Raw genomic sequence first — 10,317 nt, 5'->3', positions numbered from 1 at the left:
TCTAAGGCAAGGCACCATAATTTGGAAACCAATGAGCTATAATATCACCAGCCAGGTCACCCATGATACAAGTCACTATTCAACGTCCATCCATGTCTGAGGACATCGGGAGATGAAGTGGAAACCGGCCACTAGGGGAAACAGAGAGCGCTGTTTCCTTCAAGTAGGTTTTGGTTTTACTGAAGGTTTAATGAACAGGGTTGGCGGATGGGTGTAAGCAACTGCCTCCGATTACAAAGGTTGCGAGTTTGAATCCAGTGATAGAAAGTTTGATCCCAAACCTTAACCCTTACCTTAACCATTCAGAGTTAATGCCTAACCTTTAAAAAATAGGAGTTAACTTTGAAATCTGACTTTTGAAACAACTTCTAAATTTGACGTTTGAGAAACATGGATGAACGTCTAATTTTGACATGAGACCGTGAGAGCTGGTAGAATATCACATGCACTCACTGGACCCCTTTTCTAAAAAACACTAAAAAACATTAACATGGGCCACAACCTCTGCTGTTTGAGGCTTTACAGGATAAATATGATATTTTTGCTTTGTTTATAAGTTTATAAGCTTCATATGATATCAGAAGGAGATGGAGAGGTCTGGGCCAAAACAACAAAACTTCTGCTTTGGCCAAATACAGACCATAAGTGCTAGCACAGTCTTTATCATACTATAAACTAAGGTATTATCTATTATTCATTGCAACATTGAGCGCCATTCCTTTTTGCATTGTTGGCCTAAGTGGCAATCGAACCCACGACCCTGTCAATGCTAATGCCATGCTCTTAATAACTGAGGCACACAGGAAAAGTCCCAGTGTACTTATGACATACAGTAGCTATAGCATGCCATCGAGAGGAGGGTAGAAGTGTAACCTCTACGTGAAACCAGCTGAATGTAAGCACTACCTGCCCTCAGCAGTGTTAGAACAGCTAGCCCACAGTGACTTCTAGAGAATTACCACCATGAATTCCGCCACATCAAAGCCTGCTAGTGTTGGGAAACACTGTCAGGAGAGGGGAGAGGGAGAGAGAGCTGGAAAGTAGGAGAGAGGAGGGAAAGAGACTGAAAGGAGAATAAAGAAACAATGAGATAGAGAGAGCAAGGCAATATGCGTGACTCCACACGACGGCTACACACTCTTCTACTACACCCCCCCCCCTCTCCATCTTCCTCTGTGAGTCCCTCTGTCTTCTTGTCTACGCAGCTGCGACTGGATGCAAATAAAGCCGTAATGGAGGTCCTGTCTGCTTAACAGGAGCCGACAGGGGGGCTGATGGGAAATAATGTCTGCCGTCTCCCAGAGGGATTAAACACAGGAAGCAGGAAGTGAGACAGACAGGAGGAGCAGGGAAGGAGAGAGGGAACAAGTTCAGCACTAGAGGAGGATATTGATACAACACAGGGGTTTACAGTATAGCTCTCTGGGTTACATTTTGGGTTAGGAATGGGGAAAGAAGAGGATTGCTCTGTATTTCATTTAAGGTAAGGTAGGAACACACACACACAATATCCCTGTAGTTCGGCCAATCCTTGTCCTACACCTAGAGGGCCTCTGTGTGTGCAGGCTTTGGTTCTGACCCAGCCCTAACACACCTGGCCTACTACCAAACTGACTTTACAGTCTGGTTTTCCTTACTAAAGACTGTGACTTTGCCTTTTAACTGATACTGTGACAGCTGGGCATTTCTCTGCTTTCATGCTAATTGTATCCCTTCTTAATGTCCAGGGAGCTCTGGGTTATTACAGTAAAGTCGGTCAGAGCGGAAGAGGCAGCTAATGCTTCACGTTTCTCTACATCATCAGTCTCTCACTGTAAAGCAGCCATTGTGATAAGCAGAGTCAGCATCAGCGGTGGTTTGAAAACTACAAAACCTTTTTTTCAGGCTACACACATCTTACTGGTGTGTGCTCATATCATTTTTCCAAAAGGCCCATTGGTCAGTCAGCCAGCATGTGCCCCAATGGGCTTCTCTTTGTGTGTGTGTGTGTGTGTGTGTGTGTGTGTGTGTGTGTGTGTGTGTGTGTGTGTGTGTGTGTGTGTGTGTGTGTGTGTGTGTGTGTGTGTGTGTGTGTGTGTGTGTGTGTGTGTGTGTGTGTGTGTGTGTGTGTGTGTGTGTGTGTGTGTGTGTGTGTGTGTGTGTGTGTGTGTGTGTGTGTGTGTGTGTCTGTCAACACAGTACAAACCAGTGACAAACTTAAAAACGACCACATCTATCAAAGTCTCGCTCTCTCTCTCCTCATTCATCTTTCCCCCACTCCATCTCACACTCTTTCCCCCTCACCTACAGTATTTCTCTCTCTCTCCTCATTCATCTTTCCCCCACTCCATCTCACACTCTCTCCCCCTCACCTACAGTATTTCTCTCTCTCTCTCCTCATTCATCTTTCCCCCACTCCATCTCACACTCTTTCCCCTCACCTACAGTATTTCTCTCTCTCTCCTCATTCATCTTTCCCCCACTCCATCTCACACTCTCTCCCCCTCACCTACAGTATTCCTCTCTCTCTCTCCTCATTCATCTTTCCCCCACTCCATCTCACACTCTCTCCCCCTCATTCATCTTTCCCCCACTCCATCTCACACTCTCTCCCCCTCACCTACAGTATTTCTCTCTCTCTCTCCTCATTCATCTTTCCCCACTCCATCTCCCCCTCACCTACTCTCTCTCCCTCCTCATTCATCTTTCCCCCACTCCATCTCACACTCTCTCCCCCTCACCTACAGTATTTCTCTCTCTCTCTCCTCATTCATCTTTCCCCCACTCCATCTCACACTCTCTCCCCCTCACCTACAGTATTTCTCTCTCTCTCTCCTCATTCATCTTTTCCCCACTCCATCTCACACTCTCTCCCCCTCACCTACAGTATTTCTCTCTCTCTCTCCTCATTCATCTTTCCCCCACTCCATCTCACACTCTCCCCCTCACCTATAGTATTTCTCTCCCCTCATTCATCTTTCCCCCACTCCATCTCACACTCTTTCCCCCTCACCTACAGTATTTTCTCTCTCTCTCCTCATTCATCTTTCCCCACTCCATCTCACACTCTCTCCCCCTCACCTACAGTATTTCTCTCTCTCTCTCCTCATTCATCTTTCCCCCACTCCATCTCACACTCTCTCCCCCTCACCTATAGTATTTCTTCTCTCTCCTCATTCATCTTTCCCCCACTCCATCTCACACTCTCTCCCCTCACCTATAGTATTTTTCTCTCTCTCCTCATTCATCTTTCCCCCACTCCATCTCACACTCTCTCCCCCTCACCTACAGTATTTCTCTCTCTCTCTCCTCATTCATCTTTCCCCCACTCCATCTCACACTCTCTCCCCTCACCTACAGTATTTCTCTCTCTCTCTCCTCATTCATCTTTCCCCCACTCCATCTCACACTCTCTCCCCTCACCTATAGTATTTCTCTCTCTCTCTCCTCATTCATCTTTCCCCCACTCCATCTCACACTCTCTCCCCTCACCTATAGTATTTCTCTCTCTCTCCTCATTCATCTTTCCCCCACTCCATCTCACACTCTCTCCCCCTCACCTATAGTATTTCTCTCTCTCTCCTCATTCATCTTTCCCCCACTCCATCTCACACTCTCTCCCCCTCACCTATAGTATTTCTCTCTCTCTCCTCATTCATCTTTCCCCACTCCATCTCACACTCTTTCCCCCTCACCTACAGTATTTCTCTCTCTCTCCTCATTCATCTTTCCCCCACTCCATCTCACACTCTCTCCCCCTCACCTACAGTATTCTCTCTCTCTCTCCTCATTCATCTTTCCCCCCCCATCTCCACTCTTTCCCCTCACCTACAGTATTTCTCTCTCCCCTCATTCATCTTTCCCCCACTCCATCTCACACTCTCTCCCCCTCACCTACAGTATTTCTCTCTCTCTCTCCTCATTCATCTTTCCCCCACTCCATCTCACACTCTCTCCCCCTCATTCATCTTTCCCCCACTCCATCTCACACTCTCTCCCCCTCACCTACAGTATTTCTCTCTCTCTCTCCTCATTCATCTTTCCCCCACTCCATCTCACACTCTCTCCCCCTCACCTATAGTATTTCCATCTCTCTCTCCTCATTCATCTTTCCCCCACTCCATCTCACACTCTCTCCCCTCACCCATAGTATTTCTCTCTCTCCCTCATTCATCTTTCCCCCACTCCATCTCACACTCTCTCCCCCTCACCTACAGTATTTCTCTCTCTCTCCTCATTCATCTTTCCCCCACTCCATCTCACACTCTCTCCCCCTCACCTACAGTATTTCTCTCTCTCTCTCCTCATTCATCTTTCCCCCACTCCATCTCACACTCTCTCCCCCTCACCTATAGTATTTCTCTCTCTCTCTCCTCATTCATCTTTCCCCCACTCCATCTCACACTCTCTCCCCCTCAAATATAGTATTTCTCTCTCTCTCTCCTCATTCATCTTTCCCCCACTCCATCTCACACTCTCTCCCCCTCACCTACAGTATTTCTCTCTCTCTCTCCTCATTCATCTTTCCCCCACTCCATCTCACACTCTCTCCCCCTCACCTACAGTATTTCTCTCTCTCTCTCTCCTCATTCATCTTTCCCCCACTCCATCTCACACTCTCTCCCCTCACCTATAGTATTTCTCTCTCTCTCTCCTCATTCATCTTTCCCCCACTCCATCTCACACTCTCTCCCCCTCATTCATCTTTCCCCCACTCCATCTCACACTCTCTCCCCCTCATTCATCTTTCCCCCACTCCATCTCACACTCTCTCTCTCCTCATTCATCTTTCCCCCACTCCATCTCACACTCTCTCCCCCTCATTCATCTTTCCCCCACTCCATCTCACACTCTCTCCCCCTCATTCATCTTTCCCCACTCCATCTCACACTCTCTCTCTCCTCATTCATCTTTCCCCACTCCATCTCACACTCTCTCTCTCCTCATTCATCTTTCCCCCACTCCATCTCACACTCTCTCCCCCTCATTCATCTTTCCCCCACTCCATCTCACACTCTCTCCCCCTCACCTACAGTGTTTCTCTCTCCGCTCCCTTTCCTCTCTATCTCACAAAAGGAGTGCATTTGAAAGATATTGCAGCGTCACGTCATATCTTGTAATTGCATCATTCACCCAAGGACATGTCATCACGGAGACAGTTCAAATGTCAGTCCGACATTACATTGTACTTTAGATATGAAAAGCAGATTATCATGTCCTAATCCATGGACTCCACCGCAGACAATGGAGGGAGAGAGTGGAAAACATCACTCCTGAACATCCTTGCAAATCTCTCCCAGCCTATAGTCATCAAACTGAGAGACTTTCTCCCCAATCTCATTCCGTCGATAATCCAGTACTCAAAACATCTATAGCAGATCATTCCTGAATTCCATTTCCTCTTAGTACACTTACGATATATTCCTAACGACAGCGCCACACACTCCCTCCCTCACTCAGACTCAGTGAGCACTCTGTTTTCCTGCTTCAATTAAGGATAATTTAATTAATTTGCCTAATCCAAGCACCCTTGGTGAGCTGCCATTAGGCAGGAAACGCTAAACAGAGAGAGGTAAACACAATACAGCAACACACAGAGACACACGTCACACCAGGGGAGTGTCTTATGTTGCACTCACGCCCGCTGTTATCACACACATCAAGGAATTAGACAATAGCCTAAATACCCTTGTCTTTGCACACAGAGGAACACATTTGAAAGAGCACACGGTATTTGACATGACACTCACTCAATCGAGCCCAGGGTTTCTTAAAGCGAGGGTAAGAGAAAGACTGATCTGTACCTTTGCTTTTAGCTAGGGAGAGGCGAGGAGGAGAGAGGGTGTAGAAGACAGAAGGTGGTGTGTCCACAGCGGAAGAGGAGGAGAGAAAAACCAACAATGAATAAGTTTGACACGGGAGAGTGCTTGATGAGTGGAGAACACAAATTAATATGTGTATATTAATATCTGCATGTCATTCATATCAATACACAGTAGCACATTGGCACTGTAGTATTGTCAGACTACACAACGCTTCAAACTCAGTCCTTCACACACCAAACACACACGCACACACACACACACCAGGCAGTACTGCAAGCCTATGTTAGTCAGTGCATGCAAAAACACACATTTCTTAGATTGCAAAAATACTTAATCTACTGTTTTTTTATGTACTACTGTAACACTGTTATTAACACCACATATAGAGGAAAAAGTGCATTTGTCATCGGAAGAGAAAATCTTCAAAACATCACAACAAACATGCACACAGCACACAACCACACAGCACACAACCACACGGAAATGATGGCGATTAGAAAGAAGAGAGGCATACCTTGCTCCGCCATCATCATATGTGAAAATCCTTGAGGGAAGGAACGAATGACAGAAAGAAGGGGGGAAAAAGAGAAAGAGAGAAAGAGAGAGCACTTCAGAACCTATATTCCAATACTTTGTCGGTACAGTATTGCGATGTCCCATATTTTCCCGTGAAAGAAAGCATGGCATCAGACTCACAGACAAACAAGCTTCCCACAGCTAAGGGAAAGCTTCCATAGTAGGACTATAGTAGTTGAACTAAAGAAGTAGCAGGGCTGACATCTTTGTAGGAACATTTTGGTTATGAAGACATGACTGACCCCAAAAAACGTAAATGCAGTTTCCATCCCAATTTTTTTTAGTGTGTTTTTATTTCTATCATGGATAACAAGTGTCCAATGAGCCTTAATTAATTTGCGTTATTTCTAAGATGATATGGTTTTCCTCAGAACACTTACCTGGAATATTATTGTTGACCTCTGGATTCACCGGGACAGAAAATTAGAAGCAAATTAACAAAAAGAAAAAGAGAGGGAACGAGTTCCACAATTAGAAACACTCTTTTTGCATTTGCATGGAACCTATCATGCAAACCTAACACACCTGACACCATACACAGACACTACACTGTGCATGTACAGTGCCTTCGGAAAGTATTCAGACCCCTTGACTTTTTCCACACTTCGTTACGTTACAGCCTTATTCCAAACAGGTGCATCCTGTTTCCATTGATCATCCTTGAGATGTTTCTACAACTTGATTGGAGTCCACCTGTGGTAAATTCAATTGATTGGACATGATTTGGAAAGGCACACACCTGTCTATATAAGGTCCCATAGTTGGCAATGCAAAAACCAAGCCATGAGTTCAAAGGAATTGTCTGTTGAGCTCCGAGACACGATTGGGGGAAAGGTACCAAAACATTTCTGCAGCATTGAAGTTTCCCAAGAACACAGTGGCCAACATCATTCTTCAATGAAAGAAGTTTGGAACCACAAAGACTTCCTTGAGCTGGCCGCCCGGCCAAACTGAGCAATCAGGGGAGAAGTGCCTTGGTCAGCGTCACTTCAAGAGGAAACCTAGCACCATCCTTACGGTGAAGCATGGTAGTGGCAGCATCATGCTGTGGGGATGTTTTTCAGTGGCAGGGACTGGGAGTCTAGTCAGGATCGAGGCAAATATGAATGGAGCAATGTACAGAGGGATCCTTGACAAAAACCTGCTCCAGAGCACTCAGGGACCTCAGACTGGGGTGAAGGTTCACCTTCCAACAGGACAATGACCCTAAGCACACAGCTAAGACAACGCAGGAGTTTCCTTGAGTGGCCCAGCCAGAGCCCGGACTTGAACGCGATCAAACATCTGTGGAGAGACCTGAAAATAGCTGTGGAGCAACGCTCCCCATCCAACCTGACAGAGCTTGAGAGGATCTGCAGAGATGAATGGGAGAAACTCCCCAAATACAGATGTACCTAAGCTTGTAGCATCATACCCAAGAAGACGTGAGGCTGTTGTAGCTGCCAAAGGTAGCTGCCATTTTCTTAGATATTAGCAACATGTTCTATAATCCTGTTTTTGCTTTGTCATTATGGGTGCAGAGTGATGAAGAAAAAAAATATTTTATTCATTTTAGAATAAGGCTGTAACGTAACAAAATGTGGACAAGGTCAAGGGGTCTGAATACTTTCCGTAGGCACTGTATATCGTGAGAGTATAGCACAGTCAAATATATTACATTGAAGTGAATATATTGTTGTAAGAGAACATCATTATCATCATCTCATCTGAACACCACTTGATCCCCAAAAACACATTCTGAAAAACATTGAGGAAGCATGATATCTTCATTCAGCTTCAGTCACACAAACAGGTAAACACACACACACACACAAACTTAGCTGGGACATAAATCCAAGCTGGTAGAAGCCCCAGTTCCCTGTAAGCAGGTTGTGAATTTATGATGTAAGCGATTAGAGCAGTAGTAGAGGGGAGGCTGTGTCCATACTCTTTGTCCCAGCCCTTTGGTTCTCTCTCACTGCAAACACAAACGCACCAAACAGAGGGTTTCCTATTAGAAGATCTCTTCCTGAGGAAGGCTTAACGTTCAGAGAGTTTTTTTCATTTAAACATGTCTGTCTGTGCATGTCATGACGAACCTTTGACTTAAGCCAGGCATACGTACGCTAAACGATGTTGGCCTCGATTTAGCTGTCCCAGACAGGTTTTTGAGATCAAAAACAAAACAAACAGAATCCCCAAGTCATAGCCTACTCGAGGCGCACGGACGTCACCGATGCTCGTTTAATATGAGCGGGTCAGTGATGCAATCTGAGGGCTACAAATCCTGTCTTGGAGCCATCCCAGACGTCCGGATATTTTCAAGCATGTTTGATTTTATTGACACACAATCTGCAAGGTTGGAGAACGGTGATCAGCAATAGCCAATGAGAGATCACCAGAGAAGCCAATGAGATGGTGACCCATCACCCAGAATGTGTGTAGGCTCTTGAGCAAGCGTCAAATCGACCTCTGAAGTTGACAAGAATGTTATTCCATTCAAAACGTATTGGCTACTCTGCATGGCAAGTGTGAATGTCTGACTGAAGAGTGTGAATATCTGACTGTGGCTGTTTTGAGCCGCAGACAGCTCGTTCTAACTACGTTAGCAATCTAACCGCATCATTTTGCGAGACAGCGTCATATTGAGAATCCTCACGACCGACTGAAGAATATTGTAGTGTGTTGCACCACGGCCTGGGCATGACGAAAAATGACGGGAAAGACGTTTGTTTAATGATTCCAAAAGCCATCCAAATGTAGCACGCGTCGGTCAGAAAATCACTTCAAATTTTTGCAAAATCGCAGTTTTTGCTCATATTGCATTCTACAGTACCTTCGGAAAATACCTCTAATCTTTTGTGACAACTCTGGTGCGCCCTCACATTCAGTGTCGAACTGCATGTAACTGTGTTGAGAGTCATAGATTTGCAAGTTATTTTGCATGCAGAACAACCCCAGGCAATAATCTGGAGCCTAGTCAAACTGGCATTGTGTTCAGCTTCGCATGGTAACCAACTCGAGGTAGGTGGCCTGTTCCTGATCTTCCACATCAAATACTACAGTGGCTTTTATGATCTTACGCTTTATTAGTTAAGCGAAATCCTATGTAAATTGCAAGGTTATTGTTATCTATATGCTGCTGAACACAGTGTTTTACTGGAATAAAAGTAAGCTACAGGAGACAACTTTCATCTAGCTATATACATATTTTTTATGTTCAGTTTCACCATCAGCAATTGTTTTGATAGTTTTGCTTTAAACAATCAGTGTGTGAGGCCAGACGCTGGGAGACGAGAAGCAAGTATAGGGAGTGAGTATTTAATAAATAACCGGCATGAAACAAAACAAGTACAGCGTCTGGACAGGGGAAACAAAACAGCATTAATGCTGACATGGGGATGAAACTGAGGAATAGACAGATATAGGGGGGGCAATCAATAACTGATGGAGTCCAGGTGAGTCCAATGAAGCGCTGATGCACGTAACGATGGTGACAGGTGTGCGTAATGATGGGCCACCAGGCACCCTCGAGCACCAGAGAGGTGGAGCGGGAGCAGGCGTGACACAGTGTATATGGTCAAGTTGATCATTTCATAACGAGGATAGCAATCCCTTTTGCAAGGCGCACTGCATGGCCGAAGCGAGAGGAGATCAGTCCGTGAAAACTTCAGAACAGTCAAAACCATTCGATTTGGAAATGAGGGTGAAATCCAAAGTTGTGCTATATATATTAAATGGCTATGCAATAGCTCATTTGTAAACAATAAATGGTGATACATTACTAGCTCAAACAATTAATCAGCGAAAATTACAAGTTAATTAGTGGGTGATGGTCATTTCAGATCCAAAGTGGGGACAAAAAAACCCTGTCTACATTGCCCCTCACACACATTGCCCCACACACAGAGAGAGGCCCAGCTCAGAGAGGCCCAGGTCAGAGAGGCCCAGGTCAGAG

At 45.4% G+C, this 10,317-nt stretch overlaps 1 protein-coding gene across 16 annotated transcripts in view; it reads right to left on the bottom strand.

Moving 5' to 3' along the window:
* The window catches only part of nrxn3a (neurexin 3a), a 488,613-nt gene that overhangs the window by 459,204 nt on the left and 19,092 nt on the right, over positions 1-10,317 (bottom strand). For 12 of the 16 annotated variants that reach the window (XM_046308247.1, XM_046308250.1, XM_046308262.1 and 9 more), the window contains exons 3-5: positions 6,761-6,781; positions 6,319-6,348; positions 5,784-5,795 (exon numbers count right to left, since the gene is read on the bottom strand). In XM_046308247.1, coding sequence (XP_046164203.1) covers positions 5,784-5,795; positions 6,319-6,348; positions 6,761-6,781 — 63 coding nt within the window. The remainder of the gene's footprint in view (positions 1-5,783; positions 5,796-6,318; positions 6,349-6,760; positions 6,782-10,317) is intronic. The other 4 variants (XM_046308248.1, XM_046308252.1, XM_046308255.1 and 1 more) reach the window with 1 other exon arrangement.

Source organism: Oncorhynchus gorbuscha, linkage group LG17, assembly GCF_021184085.1.
Source record: "Oncorhynchus gorbuscha isolate QuinsamMale2020 ecotype Even-year linkage group LG17, OgorEven_v1.0, whole genome shotgun sequence".
NCBI classification, from domain to species: domain Eukaryota; kingdom Metazoa; phylum Chordata; class Actinopteri; order Salmoniformes; family Salmonidae; genus Oncorhynchus; species Oncorhynchus gorbuscha.
This window is presented reverse-complemented; position numbering and strand designations above follow the sequence as displayed.